The sequence below is a fragment of the Meles meles genome, chromosome 2, assembly GCF_922984935.1.
Source record: "Meles meles chromosome 2, mMelMel3.1 paternal haplotype, whole genome shotgun sequence".
NCBI classification, from domain to species: Eukaryota; Metazoa; Chordata; class Mammalia; order Carnivora; family Mustelidae; genus Meles; species Meles meles.
The window spans coordinates 67727018-67754167 of NC_060067.1; the positions used below are offsets into that span (position 1 = coordinate 67727018).

At 63.6% G+C, this 27150-nt stretch overlaps 1 protein-coding gene across 2 annotated transcripts; it reads right to left on the minus strand.

Annotated features, from left to right (window-relative positions):
* DOK7 (docking protein 7) lies at positions 1–26911 on the minus strand. 2 transcript variants are annotated; one of them, XM_045985460.1, is made up of 10 exons: positions 26803–26911; positions 26686–26731; positions 20502–20732; positions 19385–19585; positions 10196–10315; positions 8730–8849; positions 7017–7723; positions 3016–3058; positions 423–551; positions 1–137 (listed from the first exon to the last, which is right to left on the minus strand). In XM_045985460.1, the coding sequence occupies exons 1-10, from the start codon at positions 26854–26856 to the stop codon at positions 1–3; spliced, it is 1788 nt and encodes a 595-aa protein (XP_045841416.1). In that variant the 5' UTR covers positions 26857–26911. The 2 variants fall into 2 exon arrangements, with proteins under 2 accessions (XP_045841416.1, XP_045841408.1); XM_045985452.1 differs by lacking the exons at positions 1–137; positions 423–551; positions 3016–3058 and having other exon boundaries at positions 5809–7723; positions 26827–26904.
* Positions 26912–27150: the final 239 nt, after the last annotated feature.

Sequence of the window (27150 nt, forward strand, 5' to 3'; positions counted from 1 at the left end):
TCACCGCAGGGTCCCCTTCCTTCTCTGGTCCAGCTCCAGCAGCTTCTCCTCCCGGGTCTGTGCGTGCCGGGCCCCCGCCCTGTGGGCTGCCTCGGTGGCCACAATGTCAATCTGCGCATAGCGGGACGCACCAGCCCCTGAAAGCAGCCCAGGTGAGCTGGTTGGCTGCCTTCTCCGCACCCCTGCACAGCCCCCGCCACGCCCCCCCCCCCCCCCCCCCGCCCGCCGCCGCACAGAGGCCTTGGCCTGGAAGGGGGGATGGGACCCAGTACTGGAGCTTGGTAGGGGTGTTGCTGAGCTGGGAGGAAGGTGGGGCCACACCCTCAGGGACACGGCTCAGTAAGAATCTGGACCGGTGGGGGGCCCGGGAGGAGGAGCCCCCCTCCACTGCCAAGGCCTGCAGCCCCGACATGAGGACCCACCTCGGATCCCGGCGCTGGCCCCCTGGAGCTCCAGGCCCAGGTATTGCAGCTGCGCTTTGGGGGAGGGGCTGACGGGGACGTTCACATAGGGGGGCGCCTCGCTGCACGGTCTCTCGGGCCCCGGGGCTCCTGTGGGGGGAAGACAGTGAGTCTCCGGGGGCAGAGAGCTCCGTGCCCACCCCCTCCGGCACCCCATCTGAGGCCCCCGGCTCTCCAGTTCTACCGGCCCAGCCCTGCCCATCCTGAGACCCTGCGCTTCCCTTCACCAGGAGCTTCTAGAAGGGGGTGCTCCTCTCCCGATGTAGTGGTCAGATCACGGCTGAGCCCTCCCATGGATGCCCCGTGGCCTGCTGCAGTCCAGTGACCACACTGCTCTCACCCCAGCCCCTGCCGCCTGCCCTCAGCACCGATGGCTGTCCCCCTGTCACCACTCAACCCCACCCCGGCTCCAGGCTTCAGGGACCCTCTCTGGACAAGTGAGCCTCCACAGAAAGCCCCGCCCCCGCAGGCCTACACCTCCATCCACAGGGGCACCTCCTCCAGGATGGCCCAGGCACATCCCCGATTTCCTAGCAGCAAATGTCATTCTGCAACCCCTGAGCGGCCTGCTCACAGGTCGACAGAGCCAAAGCCAGGGCTGGGGACTTCAGTGGGTAGCCACCACCTCGCTCAGTGCCCTGTCCCCTCACACGACACCTGCTGCCCCAAGGTGCCCTCTGAAGGTCCACACCTGCTTGGGTGCCTGTCACCCTTGTGCCCTTTAGCTGCCCCAGCAAGACCAGAGGTGGGAGGCATAGGACTGCGGGCTTGCTCCCAGCAGGGACAGGGAGACCACAGGGCCTCTGAGCTCAGGGAGGAACAGACACCGGCCCACAGAGCCATATCGGGCCCGGCCATGTGGGTGCCCCCACCTGACTCCATGAACCAAAGCAAGTCACACGATTCCTGTCCCCTCCCTGCCTGGCGGCCCTGAGAGACACCCCCCACCTCCTTGCAATGCATGGTCCCTGCATGATGGGACCCCCTCAGGAGGCCATGCCCACTTTACTGATATAAAATATGGAACACTGATGCCCGAGGCCCCCCATAAGCCAGGGGAGGCCTGCACGCAGGACAGGGGGTGACTCAGAGCCGGGACGGGTCCCAGATGAGGAGGACCCGCAGCACTCCAGCCTGCCCCAGCAGTGTGGGACTCTCTCTCGATTGGCCTGGAGGGGACCCTGGCACACAGAGGGGCAGGTGCAGATCCTCTTCCCACGAGGTGAAGCACCCAGGAGAGCACCTAGACCAGAGAGGCCAGGGAAAACCCAGGCAGGCTGCCTGGAGAAGGAGGCATGTGCCAAGGGATAGAAGACAAGATGGAATGATGGGTGAGAGGTAGAGGCCTGGGTGGAGCTCCTCAGGGGCTGAAATGGGGTCTGAGAGGAGACCAGGAAGGAAGCCAGGCCTCTGCACAGAGGCCTCTCAAAGCCAAGTAGGGGGCCTTGGCCCAAAGTCACATGGACAGGTCCCCAACACTTAGCAGCTAGTTTTAGGTTGGACCCACGTCTTGCCCAGTCCACAGTTGTCGGTGGGGGTGGGGGGAGCAGGTAGGAGAGGGGCAGAGGGTTCTGGACGGCCCAAAGCCTGGCACTGCCCTTGGCCACACAGGAAGGCTGCTCTGTCCCCACCAGGCTTGGGCCCCACATCCTCAAGCCTCTGACCTCATTAGGAAGGGCTGTATCCCCCAGCAGGTCCTGATGCCTGGCTTCCCCACCCCCACATGTCAAGGTCAAAGACATCCCCAGGGCCCTACGGGGAGGCGGGTGGACAGCAGGAGGACGTGTCCAGGACCGTCTGGGATTGCGTGTCAGGGAATAGCATTGTCAGGGATGGTCCTCGGAGCCCTATCCCGACCCAGGGAACCCCAAGGCCAGTTGGTGTGGGCCATTCCTGTGGACACTGCTTGCCACCAGCCCTGCCCACCCTCTCCTGCCCCCAAAGGTCCACTCAGGGTCAGCCTGCAGGGTCCGGCCCTGCAGGTGTCAGGTCTCTAAAGAAGGATGGAGAATCTAAGCTCATTAGGACACCCCCACCCCCAGCCCAGAGGCTCCACAAGAAGATACCGCACAGAGCTGACCCCTGACCTCCAGCCCCCTGCCCCGCCTGCCTTCCAGGCCTTCCCCTGGGTGACAGCCAGCTTCTGCCCAGCCCTCACCTTCTAACTGGGCCTTGGAGACCCCGAGCCTTCCGCTCACTCCCTGTCCATCACAGGGACCCCTCACCCCAAGGACAGGGCTCCCTCCTGAAGGCTGAGGCTCCAAGGCAACCCCACCCTACCCACTCCTCCACACACCCCTCTGGGCAAGCTGGCCACACCCATCCTCCACTCCCTGCCTGGGCACACCCCACTCTGGCCGGGGCTCCTCCCAGCTGTGCACTTTCCCCCTTCACCGCCCGTGTCACCCTCTGTCCACTGCCTCCCACTGTCCCCTAGCACCTGCCGGCCTGAGTGGTAGAGAGCTTCCCACTGGACCATGAAGGCAGCCACTACGTCCCCCTACTTCCTTTGTCCCGAGGTCCCAGCGGAGTTGGTCCCAGAGCTGAGACCTACCTGAATACATCATCAGAAGGCCGGGGGGTGAGGCCACTGCTCCCTAGACCAAAGAGAACAGGCATCAGTCTGTCCATTCGGCTCCCGCTCCCCCCGCCCCAGCTTGACGACCAGGATGCTGGCCCAGGTGTGACCAGATCAGTGGGGGCCCGGCCACCTCATCTCCCAGGTGCCCCCTACCCACATGTCCCGGGACTCCAGCTGGCCCACCAGCCCTGACCCCCGCTGGCCCCATTCTGGGGAGAGGGCTTGGCAGCTCTGACCCCTGGCCTCCGTCTGCGGCTGCTTGGCAGGGGGTGTGGTCCCCAGGAGCGCAGAGGCTGAAGAAGGAACTCCTGGGGCCCCACAACCCCTCCCCCAGCAGCGCCCGCAGAGGGGCCCACAGAGGCCAGAGGGACCAGTCAAGTGCCCTGAACTCAGAACAGCCTCTTGGTGGTGCCTGATGGCACATGTGGAGGGATGCGCAGGAGGGAGGGGGCTGGTGGCCTCAGGGCTGAGGGCAGGGTCTGACCAGGGGGAGGGACAGTGGCTCATGGCTGGCATGGTCACTGAGCCTGGGCCTCGACCTCCCAAAGCCCTCGAGGGATGGGCCCAGGGCGAGAGAGGGGAGAGGACCCGGCATCCGCCCTCAGTGGCAGCACCTCGGGGGGAACTGGGAACTGGACAGGGGGTGCAGAAACCCCAAGCCCACTCCGGGGAACCTAGCTGGATGCCACAGACTCGAGTCAGAGGACCCCAAACCTGGCCCCGGGCCAGGCTCAAGGGACAGTCCTGGGCACGCTGAGCCAGTCTCACGGTCACCTAGCACTAAGGAGCCCTTGTGAGGGCCTGGGACTTCGGCAGTGCATGTCTGACCTCCGACCCTGTGACAGGAGGCCAGTGCCCACCAGGAGCCACAGAACCATTCCTCACCACCCACGGACCCCCAGACTGCACCTGCTTCCGGGGGCCAGTCCTGCAGGCGCAGCCTCAAACCCAGCACTGAGCACCAGTGGGATTCAGATCTACCCTAGCCCCTTGCTGGGGGCCAGGACCCCTGGCCCCCAGTTCTGGGGAAGTGGGTTGCACACGCTCTGGGGAGATGAGGAGAGAGGACTCCCAGCACAGGTCTGCCCATTCCGGGGGCACCCAGCCCCACCAGGCAAGGCCCCTGGGCCCCAGATCCCATCCCCAGGGCTATGCTGGGGGAGGGCCGGGCCCTCCTCCTCCAGAGTCACTCCATCCCACAAGATGCCCTGGCCACCAACATCCCCAGAGGGCCACGCCGGCCATTCCCGTGGCCCCTTCCCTCCTCTGGCTGAGGACTTCACGTGAAAACCCAACCCCGACCAGTCTAGGATGCCCATCAGGGGCAGGGGTCCACAGGATGCCCGGCGCTGGCCACCCCCCTCTCCGGCTTCTCATGGTGGGGGGCAAAGCAGCCTCTGGGGCCTCAGCGGGCTCTGGTGGCAGACGCCTGCCCACCCCCGGCTGTCTGAGGCCGGGATCCCCTGCGAGTGCAGCAGGACTGAGACCGGACAACAAGGGACCCCAGCAGCAGCAGACACCACCCCCGCCCCCCATCTCGTGGCCCTGGCAGCTCACAGCCTTATTTCCTTGGCAGCCAGACTGGCTGGGGCGCCTCGGGGCGGAGGGACAAGAGCGGGCCTGATGCCGGCTCCCGTGAATAGCATCTACCGCCCACGTGCCTCTGCCACCTCATTAGACCCTCTCCGTGTGCCCAGAGAGGTAGGGACTGCTGTCCCCATCTAAGCAGGAGGAAACGGAGGCTCAAAGAGGTGTAGTAACTTGTCGAGGCCACCCAGCTGGCAGGGCGGGTGAGGCTCAGCCCCCGAAGCCTGGCTTTCCTCACACTGCAGGGCACAGGAACCCCACTCAGAGCTCCCAACTCTGGGGGGCGGTGCAGAGCTGGCTCCTCCAGCAGGGTGATGGGCAAAGGTGAAAATGGGCGGGACAGGGCAGGGCGTGGCGCCCCGGGACGTGCAGGAAAAGTGAGGTGGGAGCTCTGCCACCCAAAGCACGGGAGATGGGAGGGGGTGGGGTCTCCAGGCTCAGAGCAGGATGCCCCCTGGCGTCACTTGGACACAGGGAGTCCCCTGCCTGAGACCAAGTGACCACCAGAGACCTCACCCTGGTCTCCACCGAACAGGGGGACATGCCACACACAGTGCACGCACCAGGCAGAGCACACATGTACACAGGCACACACATGTGCACTCGTGCACACAGACGCCACATGTGCACAGGCACGTACGCATGCATTCATGCACACCGGCGCCACACGTGCGATGCACACACCGCACACAAACACGTGCGTGTGCACAGATGCACATTCCTTGCACATGCCACATGCACACGTGTGTGCACACATTCCACATCGGACCTGCACATGAACACCGTGCATGCACATATATGCAAATGTACGCAGCCTGTGTACACACTACAGACACATGCACACACATTACACACCCCGTGCACAGAGCACATACATGCAAATGAATGCTCACGCGTGCACACATCACACGTGAGTGCACACGCATCACACCCACAGGCCCCGTCGGCCACCAGGAGCTGCCTCTCCTTTCTCAGGCCTCCAGGGCACTCTGGCTGAAGGCAGCCTACCCAGGCAAGGCCCCAGGCTGCCCTGAGTCCCACAGGCTGGTGGGGCTGGGCCCCCAGATTTCGGAGACAGTCAAAGGCCCCACTGAGAGGGCTTGGGTGGGAGGGGGAGGGGCTGGCAAATGGAAAAGGACAAGACGGTAAGAAAAGAACAGTTTATTTCCAGTCTAAGAATGTATTACAAACAGTGTCACGTTTTTAAAAACGTCAGAGAGCAACAAAGGTCTTCAGCCGACAGTAAAGGTACAAAGCCAAATCTTTACAGATGAGCGGCTTGCCCCCCGACCGGGGGCTAAAGGCAGACAGTGCAGGCCAGCGCCAGCCTGCGTCCGGAACTACATGGGCACGAAGCCTCAGAACGAAGGGACAAAACCAGGCCAGGCAGCTGCACCCCATGCAGACAGACCATGGAGGGCGCTGGAAGCTGCTGCACCCCTGAGCCGCCCACATGCCCTCCAAATGCACATGAATGGGCCCTGGGAACCCTGGCCTCTTCTGGTCCCCACCATGAGCCTCAGCCAGGAGGGTGGGCGGAGGAGCAAGCTGCGGGTTCCGGAGCCTTCCTAGGGCTTCCTGGCAAGCTGACACCATGGGCTGGCCACTGCAAGGACATCACTGCCTTGCTCCCTGCTCCGTGGGGGCTGCAGCCAGGCCCTCCCCGCCTGCCCCTGGCCCGGAAGCCTGCAGGTGTGAGAACAGGCTGGTGGGTGAGCCATGACAGTCCGCACGCCAGGAGACCCAGATCCAACAAGTCCCTGCACCCCCTGAGCCTCAGTTTCCTCCCCTGTAAGAAGGGCCCTTGTGGTGCTGCTTCCCAGAGGAGACACGGGGCAGAAAGGCAAATCTCGTCCTGCATGCCTTGTGCCACATGTCCCATGCCACACGCCTATGCACAATGGAGGGCACGGATCCAAGAGGTCAAGCACGGCCGTCCCCTGGGTAGGCAGTGAACAGGACAGGGAGGCGGCCATGGCCAGTGAGGGGCCTCCTAACCCCACTCACTCCCAGGGCGTGGCACGAGCCAGCCAGGACACAGCGCTGTGTCTCTAGCACCTGCTCCTCGCTCGGGCTTTGGGATGCCAGGAACGCCTAGCCGGTGCCACCCGAAGTGTCCCACTTTCCAGAACGCATTTGCAGTTGTAGGCCACTGGGCCTCTCCAAGTCCTGGGAGCCCTCTCTGCAGGCTCCGCTCCCCAGAGGGCAGGCTCTGGGGGTGTCACCCCTCCCTCCAGGCCCTCTCCACTGTGCTGCCACCATGCCCACAGTCGCAGGCTTCATGACAACTCAAAGGATACCCCCTCCCCTTCACTCTGCCAGGAGGGACAGAATGCAGCCCCCGCAGCAGCGGGCCTGGGCTGCGGCTCTCAGGGAGGGGAGTTTACCTTGAGTCCTCCACAGACCGGACAGGTGGAAAAGAAAGCCGGAGGGCGCCCAGCATGGGGGCTGCCTGCTTCCCAGCCCTCACCAGGGGCCTCACAGCCCGGGGCCTCCATTGCCTGTCCCCGCCGCCTCGTGCCCAGCCAGCCGGAGGGACACCCTGTGGACATCTGGCCCCCCGAGTCCCCGGTCCCAGCGTCGTCCGGGCCACCCTGCGCGGCCGGGCTCTGGTCCCTGGGGGCCTGGCGCAGGCTGCGCGGTGTGTCATAATGGTGCCGCTGGGCCGTAGGCACTTGGTACTCAGCTGTCCCCGGCGGGCAGGCGCACAGGCTGGGCTCAGGTACCCCGGCCCCCGGCGGCAGGCTGAGCAAGGAGCCAAACTCGTCCCCCGTGCGCCACACATCCAGGCTGCTGCCGGCACAGGACGAGAAGCTGCCTGAGTAGGAGGAGTGGCTGCCTGTGGCGATACCGCTGTCCGAGGAGCTCTGGCGGCCGACTTCCTGCAGCTGCCGGGGCCGCAGCGGCTTAGGGGGCTGCCTGGAAGTGCCCGGCGCAGCCTCTCCAGGCACCTGGGCAGCCACCAGTCCCGGGCCCTCCTGTGACGTGCTGGCGGAGGACAAGGACGGCTCTGGCCATGCTGTGAGTCGGCTGCCGGCACTGACGTCCGAGTGGCTGGCCTCCGAGGATGAGCTGGACAGGCTGCGGTCATCCCCTGAGACAGAGCGCGGGGAGGTTGGGGTGTGGGTGCTGCTCTGGGGGCCGGGAGCAGGTTCGGGGGGGCTGGGGGCAACATCAGCCAAGGGCCCACCCTGCCCCCTACCCAGGCTCCCCCACTGCCTGGAGGCTGGTGCACAAGCCAGCTCAGCAAGTTCCGGCTCCTTGTCAAATACCAGTCCTTCACCCCTCCAGCCCCCTCTGGAATATATGCTCTCCCCTCCAGCCTCCTTGGCCACTGCCCTCTGGGAACGAGATGTGAGCCCCCCGGAAGGTCTCCGCTTGATGCAAATTGAGGCTCCCTGCTCTAGGGGCAGGCCACCGTGCTCCCAGTGCCCCCTGAAGACTGGCAGCAGTCAGAGAGGACGGACAGGCCCCACAGGGCATCTCCCCACCCCCATCCCCAGCCAGGCCCCTCACATGGCCACAACCCCTTCTGTCTGTTTTGCAGCAAACTGAGAGTCGCAGGCTGCCAAGAAGGGGCCTGTCGGCTCTGAATGAACAGTAAAGCTCGACCACAAGAGGCTGTGGCCGGACCCAGGCATGGGCAGCAAGAATTCACACCAGCCCTCCCTGCTCTCTAGAAGCACGGTCCCTCCGGTCAGGGCCAAGGCCAGCGTTCTGTGTTTGTGGCATCACCCATGAGGGGACAATGAGTGGGGGGAGGGCAGAATGAGCGAGCAGGCGTAGGCAATGAATGAATGAGTGAGCAGGGAGGATGAATGAGCAGAAGGAGAATGAGTGAGCAAAGGCCAAGGAATGAATGAGTGAGCAGAGGGGAAAGAATGAATGAATGAGCATAGGGGAATGAATGATGAGCAGAGGGGAGAATGAACGAATGAGTAGGCAGAGAGGAAACGAATGCGCAAAAGCACAGGAGCTCAGGCCTTCTCCACGGCGGCAGCCCCGCCCCTTCCGCGGCCCCGCCCCTTCCCCACCCCCACCTCTCTACCCCCACCCCCCACCGTCCCACCCACCTCCCGCTCCTGCCACAGGCCGCCTACCTCCGCTGCCTGGCCGGACCCCGTGGGAGAGGAGGCTGAGCCGCTTCTCTAGCTTCAGGGCTTCCAGGGCCTCCTGGGCCACGCGCTCCTCAGCGGTGGCGGGTCCCCCGGGACTCGGGTCTGCGGCAAAGAGGACAGTCAGCAGAAACGCGGCCTCAGTTCCCGACCCCGGATCCCCGGCCTCAGAGTCCAGCACCTCCGGGGCCACACGTGTGCTGAGCGTGCTTCGAGGCCACTGCAGGGCCACGGGGGACCCCCCCCAGGAGTCCCAGCTCCTCCCCACGCCTGCACCCCAGTCACAGGACACCAATCTCAGGGCGCCCGCCGCCTCCAGGCCCCTTGGCCACAGCCACCAGCCCATGTCCTGTGCCCCAAAGCCGGCAGGTGAGGCCCAGGGTGGGGACGTGGGCATGTCCTCCTGGCCACTTCCTGTCTGGCAGCCCAGGTGGCAGTGAGACGCCAGCGCTGGATGAATGCCCTGAGCCTTTGTCCACATCTGCAAAGTGAGGGTGCAGAGAGAGTGCACCCCGACCGTGGTGGGACCGAGACAGGAGCGCAAGAGGCTGTGCTCAGGGCAGGGCAAACCTCGGAACTCTCCCTTCTCCCCTCCCAACCGTCTGCGTAGGGTGGCCTGCCTCTCCCGCCCTTGGTATCCACGCGGGTCCGACTGAGCAGGGGGTGAACGCAAGACCCCAGAAGGCCTGGAGCGTGACCCTAACCCAATGGAGGCCACATGTCAGGGTAAGCACAGGGCCTAGACGCAATGCCAGCCAGGCCTGTCCACACCCTTCCACACCACTGGCCTCACAGTCCCGCCCACACCCTGCTGCCTACGAGGCACCTGCGTCTGCAAGGCAGGAGGGCGCCAGCAGAGGGCGCTGCCACACTGTCTCGCAGAGCCCAGACTGCAGACTCTGGTCCTGGGAGCGGCCTCCTCCCCAGCCTGTCCCAGGACCGTGTGGGGGAAGGGGGACCTGGCTGGTCACTCCCCTCTGTCCTCCCCAGATGGCCTGAATGGCCCACACTGTGATGCCCATGCAAGGAGGCCACAGATGTGAGCTCATTGACCGCATGGCCACAGGCCATAGTCTCTCCCACCTGGACAAGGTGACAAGCGATCCCAGGTACCACCCACCCCGTGGGCCTTGGTCAAAGGAGGTGATGAGAATCAGCCTTTGTCCCCCCAGGACTGTCCCCGAGGGGAGGGCAGACCTTCCTCCAGTGGGAGAAAGGGGCTGGGACCTTGGTGGTCTAGCCCTGCTCGTGGCCCCCCCATGCCTGGGCTAGCCTGGGCCTCCAGCGTCCAGCTCCATCCTGGCCCAGGGCTCCTGGAGAACGTGCCCCAGCCACACTTCCGGAAGGGGGTGGGTAAGAGCAGGCGAGCTCAGGGCAACCTCACTCCCACCTGCCGGTGGGACCCCACCCGTCCCTGAGACCCCGCCCACCAGCCATGCTCCCACACACACCTGGGAGGACCGGCCGCAGCCCAAAGGGCCCCTTGGTTGGGGAGATGCCACGGACAATGCAGTCAAACAGGAAGCTGATCTGTTCACCCTCGGCAGAGGATAGGAAGAACACTCCGGCCCCTGCAGAGGGAAGACAGACCCTGGTGTCACCCGGCCCCACACGGGTCGGTCGGGACCCCTGCAGGATGGGCTCCCGGGGACACCAGGATGCAGAAGGTGGGGACCACACACACAGGGGTGGGGGTGGCGGGGAGTGTCCCCGATGAGCCCCTGCCCGGCCCTGGTAAGCCCCACTCCATCCTTTAGGCCCACACATCTTGTCCAGGCAGCTGGGGTGCACACCTGGCCATCCCGGGCCTGTGTGCCCCAGCCCAGCTGTGGCCACCACGCTGCATTCCAGGACAGTGCCCAGAGAGCGCATCCCATCCTTCTGGTCCTGGGTTCGCTGGCCAGGACGGAGCACCAGGGGTGCCCTAGGAGGACATGGCCACAGGAAGATGCCTGTGAGGGTGTCCTGGCTTATCAGAGGGGCAAGGGAAAGGCTGCTCTAGAGTGGGGTTCACATGCCAGAAAGCAGCTGGAGGACCCTGACCTCAAGAGGTGCCCCCCCCGACCTCAATAGCTGCCCCCGACCTGGTCTCCTGACCCGGGGCTGCTCTGAGGGTCAGAATCTGCATGAGGTGGGCCTGCCCCACACACGAGGCGGCTGGCTGTGCCATGGCCAATGACACACAGTGTCCTCTGCACAGGCCCCCTCCCGGGTGTGTTTTCAGGGGGGGACCCAGGCCCACGGTGTGTGGGTGGAGGCCGAGGTCCTGCCCATGGGGGCCCCAGCCAGCAGAGGGCAGGCTGCGTGAGTCAGCACAGCCCAGCTGCGGCCCCGCCAGCGTGAATGAAATCCCTCACCACCCGCCCAGTGAATGGGGACACCAAGCCACATGGGACTGGACACGCAGCTGCCGTCACCACACAAGAATCCCTCTGCGCCCTGCCCTCCACCCGTCGCCCAAAGAAAGGCATGCTTGTTCCGGAAGGCCAGGTCCCAGGGCGCCCCTGCAGGCAGACAGCAGAGGGAAGGGGAACGTTTCCTGGTTAAAACTTGGCTGCCAGCCACAGTCACCACCAGTCTTCCCGGGATCCTGGGGACTCGGGCCAGCCCCCCACACGAGGGATCGGGGCACTCCAGCTCCCTCTGCTTGTTGGAGCTCCATCGTTTCAAAGCCCCCTGAAAGCAGGTGACAAGCCCACTTAGAGATGAGTACACTGAGGCCCGGAGGGGGCCAAGAGGGACTCCAGCCTGGACAGCGGGCCATCTGGAAACATCCAGGCACCAAAGAGCTTCCGGCCAGATGGACGGGCCTCCGAGCCGGGCCTTGCCGGCTGTGAGCTGGTGCCTGGACCCGGGGCTGGAGGGCAGTCGAGGAGAAGGCCGGCCCACAGCGTCCCGCCCCGCTGCTGCCCCACCCCAAGGAGGGGCCCGGCCTGCCAGCTCGCACAAAGGGCTGGGCCTCTAATCCCAAGATGGTCAGCTGCCAAAGGCCGTGGCACAACCAGTCCCCCGACTATAAAAAACCACATTACTAAGGGAGGGGAGCCGACGGCATTCCACCAGGCGTCTGCTGAGCGTCACGCTTCCCAAGACGCAGCCGGTGAGGCTTGGGGCCATGGTGGCCGCCCCCACACACGCAAGTGAGCTGACCACAGAGGTTCCTTGGGGACGGCACATGGCTCCGAGGGCTGGGCTGCCCGAGCCTCGAGGCAAGGCTTCCGGGACACACAGCCCACTGATCGCCGGCTGGCCTCTGTGGGCTCTGCTCCCCCAGCCCAGGCCCTGGGGAGCTCCCGAAGTACACCAGCCCACCCGAGGCTCCCCCCAAGGAGGCGGCCACCCCATCCGTCAACACCCCTTGGCTACCTGTAATGTCCCTTCATTTATCGAGCTTTTGCTCACCTGACGTCCCTGTTCCTGACCCCTGAACCCTGATCATCCCCTCCACGCTGCTTGGAGGGAACCCCTCCTCTAGGTCACACCCTGTGGTCCTCTGCTTGGCATGTGCCCTCATCTGCATGCTGTCCTGGCCTCCAGGCCCTACGTCGTACACGCAGGGACCACTTCAGAGGCATTAGGACCCCAGTGTCTCACCCAGGGCCAGCTGCCCAGGGGACGCCCAGCACTCAGTGTGGCAGAAAGAGGGAAGTGGGAGGAGTGGACCTTCCCCAAGAAAGTGTTCCTGGCACTTGGGTATGCTTTGCCATGCAGTCACTGTGAAGACAGCCCCTGCAGCTCCCCCCATCCCTGTCCATGAAGCCCCAGCCCCAGGCAGGGTCCGTGCCTGAGGCCATCCTGCGCCTCCCAGCCCGGCCACCCACCAATGCCACAGACTGAGTGATCCATCCGCCCCGTGGAGCAGAGATCCCTGACCCACAGAGTCACAGCAAAGACACAGCTGCCCAGTTTGGGGTATTTCTTGCCCTGCGATCACTGACACAGGCAAACAGGGATGGGGAGGAGAGAGACCATGCTGAGCGGGAAGCCAGCACCTGCTGGGTTCTCAGGGGCCCCCGGCAAACCTCACGGGCAGTCAGTTCCTAGGACAATATCTCCAACGTGAAAGATGTCACACCACATGGAAGGAGTCACAACCCCAAGAAAGAAACACTCTTCCAGTCAAACGTGGGATGTGCCCAGTTCCGTAGGTGGCAGTTAGTCCAGATAACCTCCAGGGCCCTGAGCTCTGCATGAGTTTGGTGTCCCGGCTCCACGGAGACCAAGAGCACACGGTGAAGTCCCTTTGGGGAGAAAGCGCCTGGAAGCATCTGGAGGACTTCTGTGTGGAGAAGGTTCTAGAAAACTCTGCCCGGGCAGCACCAACCTGCCTTGTGTTAGACTTCTGTTCAGAATGCAGCTGACCGGGACCCTCTGGTATCATTTTGCACAGGGCTCCCTAACAGAGGCAAACATCTGCTGAGCAGAATTTCATTTCTCTCTTCCCTTATTTTGAGAGACAGGATCGAAGTTCAGTGAAACACATTCATTCAAAATGAAGTTTTCGATCTCCCCCGATGGTCTCACCCCCCAGGAAGACTGATTGAAAACAAAACCAGAGAACACAACAGGTGTTGGGGGGAATGTGGGGCCACCGGACCCCGGTGCGCTGTGGGAGGGGTCGGCGTGGAACAGCGTGGAGGGTCCTCAAAACATCACAGGCAGACCCAGCAACCCTATGTCCGGTGCGCGCCTAAAGGAACTGAGAACAGGCACCGAGCAGAGGCCTGCACCCCCCGACCACAGCAGCAACCACGGATGGAAGGACGGATAAAAGAAGTGGTCCATCTATCTGCCCAGTGCCATGGAGCTCAGCCTCGAGGAAGGAGGACATCCTGAGACCTGCTACCGCACAGATGAGCCTGGGGGACGCTGTGCTCCAGGCAATGAGCCAGCCATGAAGACACAGGGACCATGCGATCCCACTTCTGCGAGCCCCATACAGGGGTCAGATCCAGGCACAAAAAGTAGACGGTGGGTGTCGGAGTCCGGGGAGGGGACAGACGGGTTAGTGTCCGCGGGGGACAGAGTGTCAGCTGGCCTAGACAGGGCAGCAGGACAGCTGCATGACACTGAGCGTACTTAATGCCTCTTGACCACAGTTAACATGGTAAATTCTGCGCGTGTCTATTTTGCCACAGTGAACGCAAAGCAAACAATTCTTGTGTCCTCTCGCAGGCACCGTGGCATGATGCAGCCCACCCTGGGCAGGGTGTAGGAATGCTGCTGGAGGGGAGCTCCATCCCTGAGGAGGGGATGCTTCCCCTCTCCGGATCCCTGCAAGGTCCAGCAAAGCCCACTCCTCAGTGACTCACCTTCCTCTCCGGTAGCCATGCCGCCCTCACCCGATGGGCACACTGGGCACCTGGGCGCTCCCTGCTCAAGCAAGAGGCTCCTCGGGGTAGACCCGCAATCTTACATTTCTCTGCCTCTCCCCAAGGGCCAGCTGATGGTCTTGAGTGGGACTCTCTGTCCAAGGACCGAACGTCTTGTGTTTGGCAATGGGGGAGGAGGCTGCCCCCCACAAGAGGCCACACTGCCTGTCCCCGAAGGCCAGGGGACACGGTGCCTTCCCCTTGGGCCTTTTTGCCCAGAAGGAAACAGAGTAGAGTGAAGCCCTCCCAGGGGAGAAGCCCAGGGCATCGTCTTGGACACTCAGGGACCCCAGGACCAGCCTGGGACGCCAACCCCTAGTGAGCTCCAAGGGGCCAATAGATTCCAGGCCTGCTCCCAACCCCAATGTGGAAAATTCCCAGCAGAGGGGTGCGATCGACCACAAACCATCTGAGATGTACCCAGTGGTCTGGACCCAGAGAGCAGACTGCATCTCTTCTTAGGAACCTGGAACCGTCCCTGTCAAATGACCCCAAACATAAGTGTCCCTTAACGTGCAGCTGAGGAGAAGGGAGCCGGCTGCCAGGCCTTTGCACGGGCTGGATGCCTCCCCTTGGGCAAAGCACAGCAGCAGGCCTGGTCAGGGCAGGGGCTCCCCCCTCCTGGGACCCTTGCCCCAGCAAGCACTCCTCCTTCTCCTGCCCACCCCAGGCTGGCAGTCCCTCTCTCCCCATTTCAACCACCCCATAAACATTCCTGAAGTTTCCAGTGACCTCCCACCCAAACATGCCACTGACTCGGCCTCGGACAACCTCCAGAGCTTTCTCACAGCCCCCTGCAGGCCCCCCACCTCAATCCCATCTGAAGCCTGGGACCATGTCATCGCCCTACACAGACGTGTGGGTGGCATGCTCCCGCTCAAGGCCCTTCGATGGCTCCCTGCAACTCGGGGAAGACAGTGCAGACTCTGGTCCAGCCAGGCTTTCCGTAACCTGAGCCTTGCATCTGCCGCCCCCCACCCCTAGCGGGGTTCCTGCACACACTGTGCAGTCACCGGTCCATGCTGGACACACACTGCTGCGCTCAGGGCTTTAGCCAGCTCCATCCAGACCGCCCAGTGTGTGGACCACAATGTCCACCAGCCAGCAGACTTAGCAGAGCTGGACAACGCAAGTGTTCAAAGCACACAGCAAGAGAGTTCCTCCTGGCTGACTCACTTGAAAAGTCGTTTACAACTAAACTGAGGGGTGCCTGGGGGGCTCAGTGAGTGACGCGTCTGCCTTCGGCTCAGGTCATGATCCCAGGGTCCTGGGATCAAGCTCCATGTCAGGCTCTCTGCTCAGCGGAAGCCTGCTTCTCCCTCTCCCTCTGCCCTTCCCCCTGCTTGTGCGCCCACTCTCTAGCTCTCTCTCAATAAATAAAATCTTAAAAAAAAAAAAGAACTGAATTTCAATAAAACATTAAAAGATACATTTTTTTAAAAGATTTTATTTATTTATTTGACAGACAGAGATCACAAGTAGGCAGAGAGGCAGGCAGAGAGAGAGGAGGAAGCAGGCTCCCTGCCGAGCAGAGAGCCCAATGCTGGGCTGGATCCCAGGACTCTGGGATCATGACCTGAGCTGAAGGCAGAGGCTTTAACCCAGATGCCCCTAAAAGATACATTCTTTAAAAAAAAAAAAAAAAAAAAGGTGTCATATAACTATGTAAATGTTCATAAAATAAATTTTATAAAAAGAAAAAAAAAAAGAGGTCATTTAGAAATGCCCACCGTGCCCCAAGAGGCTGAAGCCATGGATAGTACCCCGAAGAGCCGGGCACAGTGAGTGGGGGAGGGTCCGGCAGGCAGGATGTCCAGGCTGGGGAGAGGGGGGGCATTTCTGAGAGAAACTAATCACGACGCACCTCCACCACGGGCTCAGGGAACTTTCTGCCACTTGCTGACATCCTCAGCATCCAAGGACCCTGATCACTTGTAAATACAGCTGGCTTATGTGGATGCGGAAATGCCCTTGAAGTGCCCGTGACAGGAGAACCCGTCAATGCAAGGGACAGAGACCTCCTCTGGGCCCCCTCCGAGAAAATTCCATTCACCCTTAGGCTCAGCTAGCACGACCCTCCCCATGGCCTGCCTTCCCTGGGCTCTGGGCAGGCCCTCCTTGTCGCATCCTCTGTTCCTGCCCCGAAGCCCTAACCATACACACTGGGCCACCACCAACCCAGAGACAGAGAATTAAGCCACCCTGGGAGACCCTGGACTTCTGGCCAACAGCCTACTCCCATCTGACTCTGAATAGGCCACTGTCCACGTGGAGGCCACACAGAGGAAATGCCCACCCGGAAGGGACCCAGAGCCACATGGAGCCCCCACATACCTGGCCCCACCCAGAGAGGCCTCCGCCAATCCTGGTCATACCCCACCCTGACACCTCCCCCACATCGGTCAGAGCCCCGAGCCCTTTGCCTTCTGACACTCGGGGTGGGCGAAGGGGGCCGGGGACCATTTCCTGCTCTCTGGAGAGTTTTCTGTGCTCAAGCGCCACACGGTGTGGTTCTGGGGGCCTAGGGGCTGGGCTGAGACTGTAGCAGGGGAGGGAGGGGCTGCTAATGTCTTAGGCTGCAGACTGGCCAGGCCCTTCTAACGATTCCAACCCAGCACTCCATCCTCCAGATCAAACACTCCCAGGGCCACAGGCCCATCAGGATCCGAATTCTAAAACCTTCACAGTCAAGGTGACTCATGTTGTGGGTTGAACAGTGTGGTCCCCAAAGGACAGGTCACACCCCAAACCTGGGACTGTGACCTTCCTTGAAACAATGGTCTTTAATCAACTGAAATGAGACGTGATCCTGGGTTATCGCCTGGTCCTAAATCCCACAACTGTGTCCCACAGAGAAGACACAGGAGATGGCTGTGTGACGGCAGAGAGGCTGGAGTGGGCGGCCGCAAGGCACGGCCACCACAGACCACCAGGGGCTGGAAGAGGCAGGAGAAGCCTCCTGGCAGCCCCTCTGCCCACACCTTGACTAAGGACGTTGACTGGGAAGGAATCCATTTTCCCTGTTCTAAGGCCCCAGTCTGTGGTCACTGGCTACAGCAGCCCCAAGAGTCTGACATCCCTGCCAGGAGGCCCTGGTCCTGGATGGCGGTGGTCTGACCACACAGGCAGGGGCGTGGTGGCCTCGCGTGACCGTCTCTGATCCAGAGTGTGCAGGCAGAGCCCTGGCATACTTGTCTCTGAACAACAGAGCCCCGCAGGACCAACCCCACAGGTGGTCTTCTTGGTCAGCTGCCCCCTGGAGACCTCGGAGCCGCAGGAGGTACCGAATCCCCGGTCAGCGTCCTGCCGGGGTGCTGGGCGCCTGCCTCCAGCCCCACAGGCCCAGCTCACCTGAGAGCAGCCCCAGGAAGGCCCCATAGGGGCTCCCTCTGGGTTCCCGGCAGCCCTGGAGGTCACAGCTGCCCTCGCAGCAGCCACAACCGATGACCGCCATCGTTCACGGGCAGGGAGGGCCCCCCCACGCCGAGACGGAATTTTCAATCTGACGCCGTATTACATCACGCCCAGCAAATATGAGGGTCTCCGGGGCAAGGGGTTCCCTGACTGGCCTCCCTGGGTGCACACGTCGGCACTGCCCCCGGGCAGTCCGCACCCCACTCTCCCTCCTCCAGGGCCCCCTCGTAGATGGGATCTGGTGGGGGGAGGGCTGCCCCGGACCCACTACCCCGTGGCCCAGCTCCAACCACCCACACGGCTGGGTGCCCTTCTCCTCCTCTGCTCTGGACCCCAGAGTGCTGACTCCACCAAAGATACCAGAACTTGGGGCCCTGAGGGCACATCTGGCAGGAGGGGGCTCTGGCTGGTGTCTCACCACATATCCCCCCAGGGCAGATGTGCTCAGAACTCAGAAACTCTGGGGCCTGGTTCACCCAGCCCACAGCTGGAGATCACCGCCCCACAAACCTCCTGCAGCTCGCTACCCCACCCCAGCGGCCTGCCTTTGCATCATCAGACATTTCCCCTCCCCCAAGGCCAGGACCAAACCCACCAAAATTTAGATGTCTCACTGCTTCGAGCGGGAGCCTCACCTGCATATGACTTAGGTCCTTGGAGGCAGGGCCCCACAGGTTCCCCCCCAGGGCTGGCTCCCATGGCAGGACCCACTGACACGCAGTCCCCATCTGCCTGTCCCACTCCGCCCACTCTTTGCTGAAGGAGCAGCCCAGCCAGCCAGCATGAACACGTCCTCCAGCGCAGTCCCTCTGCTGGGGAAATCTGGGCAGGACCAAAGTCCCAGAGCCCTGTGGACCCACCTGCGATAGGCCTCCCGCCACGGGGAGACTGTCAGTGGGGGGGCGGGGGTCAGTGCCCCTAGATGGAGGGGGCACAGGTGGGGAGAGATGGCCTGCCGCTCAGAGCCTCCAGGGCCCCCTCACACAAGGGAGGGGGCTGTGATCCCCCTCTGGCAGGGGTCCCAGACCAAACTGAGATAGGGGTGTATAGCTCCCACCCAAACCCCTCCAAACCAATACCCCGGCTGAGGTCATCCCAAGCATGGGACAGGTCACTGGAGGGCCACTGGGCTGCACCACCTGCCCTGGGCAGCCAGCACTGGTGGGCCCGGGCTCCTCCAGCGAGAGGGCAGGGGGCTCCTGCCCCCAATGCCATGCACATGGTCAAACTTGGCGAGTAGTGGGCATCCCCACAGGGGCCGAGCTGCCCGTGGGAGAAGGACCGGGCTCTGCTACTCCAGCCCGCTCCTGCCCGCTCTTACCCGCAGGCACACTTCGGGAACACACTCCTCACTGGAGCACCACCACGGCCCCCAGCGTGGGGGGCCTGGCCCTCAGCCTCACCTGCACCTCAGGTCACCTGTCCTCCCCCAGTCCCCATGTTGTCGGGGCTCAAGGACCACGGGAGCTGGTGTGGCCACAAGGAATCCTCGTTCCACAAACGCGTTCTCATGTCCTTGATGGACATGCTCATTCTTTTCCCCTTTTTCTCTTTTTCATTAAGTCTGAACATAAATGCCCCGGGGCTCCGTGACCAGACCCAGGGCCAGGCATTTTGACGGGCTGGCCTGGCTCCAGGGAGCTGGGCGCCCCTCCTCCCACCCTCAGCAGCCAGGGCCAGACAGGGGCCGCCAGGGTCTGGCCTCGGCTGAGCGCCAGGTCTGGAGACACAGAACCCTCACTGCCATGTCCCCAAGACGCCAGCAAGATGTGCGTGGCGGAGCGGGGGGCGGGGGGAGGTTCAGGGAGAGGCACACGGCCCCAAGCCGCAGGTTTCAGGGCCCCACGTACTTACAGTACCCACACCTGGTCCCGCCTTCAAAGATGAACCCATTGGGCACGGCCCCGTAGCGCCGGAGGTCGGACAGCTTCCACTGGCCCATGACCGCTGGGGGGATGTCCCTGGCCACCACGAGGACATCATTGCAGAGGTGAAGGGTGGCAGGGCCGCTCTCCAGCTTGGTGCCTGGTGCCACCGCCACATGAAACCTGTGCACTGGGGGCAGGGGAGGATCGAGAGGGCGTCACCGCGAGCAGAGGCCTGGCTGCCCCCCACCCCGGCCAGGCCAGCGCCCTCCTGCCCCCCGTGCCCAGCACCAGACACGATCCTGGTCCAGAGGCCACCCTCCCTGTCCTAACAAGGCCGACTCGACCCCAGCGAGCCCCGGGCAGCCCCTGGCTCAGGCCCCAAACAGGCAGCAGCCGAGGTCAGAGATATTATAATGATTTTTTGTTAAAACAAATAAAAATGAATGCACAAGTCTGTGATGAACGGGGTATCAAATGACTAAATAAAGACAAGGCTTGTCAGGGGTGGGTCAGGAGGGCAGGGGAAGGCAGGGCAGGCTCGGGGCAGGGTCAATGTCAGTGTTCTGCTCATCACGGGCTCTGTGCGTTGATCCTGAGTTTTAAAGACCGTGTTAAATCATTATTGATCTTGACGGCTGTGTTCCTTGGTGTCTGACGTGAGGCCCTCCTCCTCCCCCAGCTCACCAGGGGCCCCCCACCTCTGTGCCCAGCCCGGCCACCCCTGCACCGGCCCTCCTCGCCTCCCGGCTCAGGCGCAGAAGGTACAACACCTCTGGTGGGTAATGCAGTGGGACAGGGTCTCTGTGGCCTCGCTCCCCCTGGAACGCTGGCTCCAGGCTCGGGGGACAAAGGGTGGGCAGCCAAGGGGAGCATGAGGACAGTCACTATGCTGGGACAGAGGCCCCTCGGGGAAAGGGTCGTGTTCTAACTCACAAGATCGAGTCAGGGAGCTTGGACGGCCCCGTAGCCCCCGCTGCTCCCCAAATCCCCTCCCAGACCATGACCCCAAGGCACAGACCCCGGCAGGGGAGGCGCTCGGCACACGCATCACAGCTCTGGCAGTCTGTGCGAGGGTCCCCATGCCTTGCCCTGGCCCCACTCACCCTCGCCCAGTGCATAGCGGATGCGGGCGTCCCAGGCGCACATGGCCTCGCGGCTCTCGAAGCCCAGCATGATGGCCTGGGACAGGCAGAGGATGGCCAGCGTGTGGGCCAGGCCCTCGTAGGGCAGGCCGGGCTCCAACCCGCAGATGTCCTCCAGCGTCAGGCTGCTGCGCTCCCGGAGGCCCTTGGTTCGCTCCGCCTTGTCCTTGTAGACCAGCATCAGCAGGCAGTCTGTGGGAGCAGGTCAAGACACGGGGCACAGGCCTTCAGCAGCATGCTGAAGGCCCCCGGCACACCCCTGCACCCCCTGCAGGGGGAGAGTCCCAGGCTGGAGGTATGGCCCCCAGCAAGCCACCCAGCGACTCTGGGGCAACGTCCCGCACAGCGCACGGGCCCCACGGGCAGAGGCTGGCCCGGAACACTCCGCAGCTGGGCCTGCCCCCCCGGCTCTGGTTCTGTGATGGAGTTGTCCCCGACCTGTGTCACCAGAGATCTAGGCACTGAGAGAAACGCGAGAAGGGCCCCCCTACAGGACAGGGAGCCTCCGCGGGCTACAGGAAGGCCAGCCTCAGAAGGGAGCACCAGGGAAGTCCACCCGCGCATGCTGGGACACGGCAACCGCCCTCGCTCCTCCTCTCCCCCCAAGCAGGCTCCGGAATCCCGCACAGCGGGTTGTCTGTGTAGAAGTCTGTGCCTTGTTTATCTGCCGTCCCCACCCGCCCCCTCACCCAGCAGCCTCGAAGGTAGGTTCTTGCTGAGGCCCTCCGTCTGCTCAAGCACAGGGAGGGCATGGAACCATCTGTCAGAGAGGGAGACTGTCACCTCCTTTGTTCTAGGAGCCATGCTCCCAGGAATAGAACCACAAGCAGGCTCAATGCGGCTTTCTGTCAAGAGCCAGACAGGGGCTGCTTCTGGCCTCACGGACCATGCAGCGTCTGGCCCAGAGACCTAACTGTGAAAGCAGCCATAGTAACGTGTGAGTGACGGCTACGCTCCAATAAAACTGTATTGCAGAAACAAGCAGAGGGCCAGATTTGGCTCAGGATGGTACTTTGCCGAGTCCCAGCGGAGAGCGGAGTCTGCCACCGCCGCCACAGCGCCCTCACGTGGTGAGAGCCGGCATCTATCCCTGAGGCCCTCCTCACGCGCCTGTTCCATCTGTTTGGATTCCCGCTTTGTCAGATCTCTCCAGCCCCAGGACACTGGCCCATTCTCCAAGTCACTGCTCGCAAACAGGCTGAAGGAGGCGGCTACGTCGTTCTCCCACCTTCTGCCCAGAGTCGGGGGGGGGGGGGGGGGGGGAAGCTGACCCAGGTCACCGCCCGGTTTTGGCTAAAGCAGCTGGCATCCACCTCGCGCTAAGAGCCCCCAAGCCCCAGCAGCACAGGTGGGAAAGGGGTGGTGGGGAGGGGGCCAGGTTGGGCACAGAAATGTGGGGCCCCGGGGGGGCCCTGGGACTGCAACTACTCCCGCCCCTTCCCCTCCTCGTCCCCTGGGGCAATAAATGGATCCTATTTTTAAAACCCCTTCCCTGGGAGCGCTCTTCACCACCAAATGGCTTCACTGACAGGCACCGGAAGGATGTGAGTGCTCAGGTCCGGCCCGAGACAGAGCAGGCCCAGCCCAGGAGAGACCACATCTACCCCTCCCAGGCCACAGTACCCCTGCACACACACGGGCCAGCATGCCGAAGCCTGCCCCAGAGGGACAGCTCCACTGAGCACCCTACGGCCTCACCCCTCCCGGAAAGCCCAACAAGACTGGTCGCTTGGTGAGGGCTCCCAGCCAGCGGCTCAGGAAGGACACCAGACCCCCCCACTCCAATGGCCCCCAATGGGCTTCCATCCATGGGACCTTGTGGGCCCAGCTCACAACCAGAGGGCACCAGGGGGCAGCCAGGCTGCACCGTGGCCCCAGAGACAGGACGTGGGGCCACCCACAGGGCCTGCAGAGGGTCTGGGCCCGGGCAGCTGGAGGCCGGGGGCAGGGGAAAGAGGGGCTCATGGTGACAATGAGGTAAACCAAGGCAGCGACGACTGACAGGTACACATGCAGGCAGACACACGCACACACACACACTCACCAGCAAACACACACACACACACGTGTGCTTACCCATATATCTGCACACATACACGCACACACCCTACCCTACTGCCGTGGCTGCTGAGCCCCTCCAAGGGCACGGGGGCCATGGTGGGAGACTGGCTGACCCTGTCCCAATCACGTCCACGACCACAGACTCAGGCTCAGCCTTCTTTCCTTCCGTCTGAGGAATGGACACTGCTCTGCCCAGGCCAGGTGCTAACACAGCCCTAACCCCCAGCAAATGCCCTCCACCAGCAGGCACAGAGCCCCCCAGCAGGGAGCCTTGGGCCAGGATCCCCCTTAAGCCCACCCTGCCCTGCAGCAACTGTGCCCTGCTGTGAGCAAGGGTGGTCCAAGGGGGTCTCACAGAGACCCCCTGCTGGGATCCCTCAGAGTCCCCACACCTCCCGCTCTGAAGCCCCTTGCCCCATCATCCCCCTCGTGAGCAGCTAGGGGATCTGGGGGACAGCCCAGGCCCCCCAGAGCTGACACCCAGGAGGGGAGGTGGTCAAAGAGATGACAGGGCCTGCGGGGGCCTGAGTGTAGGGCCGAGACCCTCCCAAAGGACATATCGCAGAGAACTTCCAAGTGACGCCAGAAGCCAGCATGCGGCCCCACCGGGATCAGTGCTGTGCTGGAGGGAACAGCCAAAGTGAAGGCTCAGGGGCAGGAACCCAAAGGGCTTGCGGGTAGGAGAGGGAGGGGAAAAGTGTGGCATGCGGTGCCAGGTCAGGGGCCTGGTGAGCCTGGGGCAGAGCAGAGGCTGGTCAGGCAAGAGGTGCTCTAGGCTGGGCCAGGCCCTGTGGTAACCATGGCGACAGCCCAGCTTGGCTGGGGGTTGGGGGGTGGGGAGGACTTCCCAGCAGGATAGATGTGGCAGAGGGAAGAAAGTGCTGGCAACACAGGGACCGGGGTGGGGGAGGACCTAGGTTCCTAGAGGAACCTAGTCCTGGTTCCTCTGCCGGGGGCTCCCCCCTAGGTTCCTACTCCTATGGTGCTCTCCACACGGGGCCTGCCTTTCCTACTGCTCCTGCACACACAGGAAGGCTCAGGAAAGGCTCCATGACCACCGAGGCCTAGAGACCCAGATTCCGGGGGGGGGGGGGGGCAGGGGCATGTGGGGAGGGGGTTACGGGGGCAGGGCTCATCCCGGTCCCTCCAGGACACGTGAGCGCAGAGGCCCATCAGACACCGCGCACAAACGCAGGCGGCTGGACACGGGAGTGTGCAGATGTAAAAATAACTATGGGGTCATGAGCCCTCAAAGCCGCTAGCAGCCAGAGGCTGAGAGCCTGGGGGAGGGCAGGCGGGGAGAGGCACACCTCCGGGGAGAGGCCGCGGCAGGATGGAGACAGAGATCCACACCCACGCTGATAGACGCAGCAGGAGCAGCAGCCGCTGGAGTCAGTCCTCCTGTCAGTGACCTTGGCACAGTGCCTTCGGCTGAGCCGCTAGAGCCCAAGGGGACTCTGCTGGGTAGGGGCAGCCTGGAGGCAGCAGCTGGGGACGGGGGCTGCTAACCAGGCTGAAGCCGGGAGGCAGGACACAGCGCCGGCCCAGCCCTGTTCAGGATCTGACTCAGGAAGGAAACACGTTCATACCGTTCACGGGAGACGTGTGCAGGACTGTGCGGCTCCCGAGGACAGGCCACCCCGAGAGCACAGGCATCAGTGGGGGCATATAGGCCGTGGGGGCTCAGCCCCCTGCCTGCTAGGCTGCCATCCAGCCTCAGCGGGTGCCATGGCACAAGCCTGACCAGGACCGGTGTGGGTCACACAGTGCGTGTGGGCAACACCGAGATCTGAGTCTGGGGGCTCCAACCCCAGCTCCGCCCCCCGCACGCCCTCGAGGTCTCCACGAGGACGGAAAGGCTGGCCACTGCTCACACTCCATCCTCTGGCTCCCTGCCCAGCCAGGACTGGGACGTCATGCCCACTCCCATGGGACACAGCCTCTCCCCCGCACCACCACCTGGTACCTGGTTCTCTTGGAATACACCCCCCTTAGAGAGGCTGCCGGCCACATGGGGCCCGTGCCAAGGCCCCGCTCCCGCGTGTCTGCACGACCCCTGGTGTTTGAGACCAGCTGGGCTCACAGCCCCCACCAGGCTGCCTAAGAATGGCAAGGTGGGTCCTTGTGCCCCAGGACTGGGGGCAGGGGTGGTGGGGCGAGACTCTGGGTCTAGGGACAAGAGATAGTAGGTGGGCTCAGAGGGACAGGAGCCTACCTCGCATTGGCCTCCATCCCTTCCACCATCCAGGTTCTCATGCAAGACCCTGCCTGGAGTGTCCTGCCCTCGCTCTTGCAACAAACCCCCTCAAACCTAGTCCTGGTTCCTCTGCTGGGGGCTCCCCCCCCAGGTTCCTACTCCTACACTGCTCTCTGCACAGAGCCTGCCTTTCCTATTGCTCCTGCACACACAGGAAGGCTCAGGAAAGGCTCCATGACCACCGAGACCTAGAGATCCAGATTCTGGATCCTGGGGACACCTGCAAACTCCCCACAGTGCAGAAAGTCCCTCCCTCTGCCGGCAGGTGCTCCCGGGGTCCAGCAGGGAGCTCACCTGTCACGTATCTCTCCCTGATACTGAGAGAAAATCCACCCCCGGGGCTGCAGGGGGGACCACCTCTGGGGCTACTCTTCAGTCCATCCCACCCCCAAACCTGCAGCCAGCCCCTGCCTCCAGCCACAGCTGGCCCAAGGCTCCTCAGTGGTACTGGGGGCTGTGCCGCTGCCCCCTGCCCTGGGTCTGACCAGAGCCTCTGCAATCACACCTTCCAGGGCCCACTCAGTCTCCCCAGGCCCCACACCTTGTCAGTCAGTCCTGACCCCGGATACAGGCCCCTGGGACACTGGGCGCAGGGTCTGGACAGGAAGAACTGGGTGGCTGAGCGAGCCATCCGGGGAGACAGGGCCCCCTTGGAAGGGGAAGCTGAAGCCTGGGAACGCACCAAGTGTGTCCCCGGCCGAAAGTAGGCCCTTGGATGGCGACCGTGAGCAGGCGCGGCCCAGGAAACGAGGAAACCTGGGAGAGAGAGCAGGGAGGGTGCCCCCCACCCAACCCTTCCTGGGAAATGACAGACACCCTGGGCGCCCTGGAAGGCATTCTGGCAGCCCCACACGTGTGAGGCAGTATGCACTCACACGCCCAGCACCCCACACAGACCCAGGGGTGCCTGGGCCGATGCCAGGACACCTGTCTCCTGAAACAGCTGCAGGCCGGGAGCTCCAAGCCCCCCAAATGCAGGAGGATGGCTCGCTGAGGCCAAATGTTCCCGTCAGGGCTTGCTGCTGGCCTCCTCCCACTTTGGGGGTGCTGACCCAACTGAGGGGGGCTGGGTAGTCCCAGTCACTCCCCCACCCCCAACAACCTAGTCTTGCCTCTTCTCCCCAGTGGAAGCACCCCTGTTCTTCTTCTTCTTTTTTTTTTTTTTAAGATTTTATTTATTTATTTGACAGAGAGATCACAAGTAGGCAGAGAGGCAGGCAGAGAGAGAGGAGGAAGCAGGCTCCCTGCCAAGCAGAGAGCCCGATGCGGGACTCGATCCCAGGACCCTGAGATCATGACCCGAGCGGAAGGCAGCGGCTCAACCCACTGAGCCACCCAGGCGCCCCAGCACCCCTGTTCTTACCTGGGGGCCCAGCCTCTGCTCTCGCCACCCAAGGTGGGAAGGGCCCCCTGGATGGAGGCTGCCTGCAGGGTCCCCTCCGGATGCGGATTCCGGGGCACCACTCAATCCCCCCAGGCGCCCAGGGGTGGCGCCTCTCCAGGGGTGCTCCCCCCGCCCGCGGGGGGAGGGGAGAGCACCCCCTGCCCTGGCGCTGCTGACCCCTGCGGCCCGTCCCCCTGCCCCGCGGTCCCCCACCGCCCAGCCCCGGCCCCGGCCGGCCTTCCCGGGAAGCTGGGGTACGGGAGGGTCCCGGCAGGAGCAGGCCCCAAGGCGGCGGGCTCGGCTCTCCGGTTACCGCCCGGCCGGCGCCGCCGGCTATTTCGGGCGAGCTGGCCGCGCTCCGGGCGGGCTAGGCTCCGGAGGCCGGGGTGCCTGCCGCCCGCCGCCCGCCGCCAGCCCGCGCCCCGAGCCCCGCGCCCGCTCACCTGCCACCGGCGACGGCTTGCGCAGCACCAGCCACCTAGTCTTCCACTGCGGGGACAGAGGGAGCGTAAGCGGCCGCCGCGCCCCGCGCCCGCCCCGCGCCCGCCGCGCGCCCCGACCTTCTTGCCGTCCCGCAGCTTGACCTGGCCCTCCACCAGCGCCGCCTCGGTCATCTTCTGTCATGGTTCCCGTCGCGCCCGCCGCGCCTTTCCCCGCCGCCCCGCGGCCGCGCAGCCCAGGGTCACTTTCAAAATAGCTCGGGGAGGGCGCTGCGCCGCCGACGGTGGGCGGGCCGGCGGAGGCGGGGCGCGGGCGGGGCACCTGGGGCCACCTGCACCCGCAGCCTGGGGCTCCGAGGGGCGCCCGGGGCGTGGGGGGGGGGGGTTCTCATCCCAAAGCAAAGGAAACACCCTGATCACCCGGGGACTCGTTCCAAGTGTGTCTTCAACCAACCCGGCTTCACCCTT

Excerpts from the sequence above, each read along its gene's own strand:
- DOK7 (XM_045985460.1), bottom strand. The coding sequence starts at position 26,856 with ATGACCGAGGCGGCGCTGGTGGAGGGCCAGGTCAAGCTGCGGGACGGC. Across the intron at positions 3,059-7,016 it reads CGGTCTGTGGAGGACTCAAG|GGAGCAGTGGCCTCACCCCC; the intron begins GTAAACTCCCCT and ends TCTTTGGTCTAG. Across the intron at positions 552-3,015 it reads CCTTCTGATGATGTATTCAG|GAGCCCCGGGGCCCGAGAGA; the intron begins GTAGGTCTCAGC and ends TTCCCCCCACAG.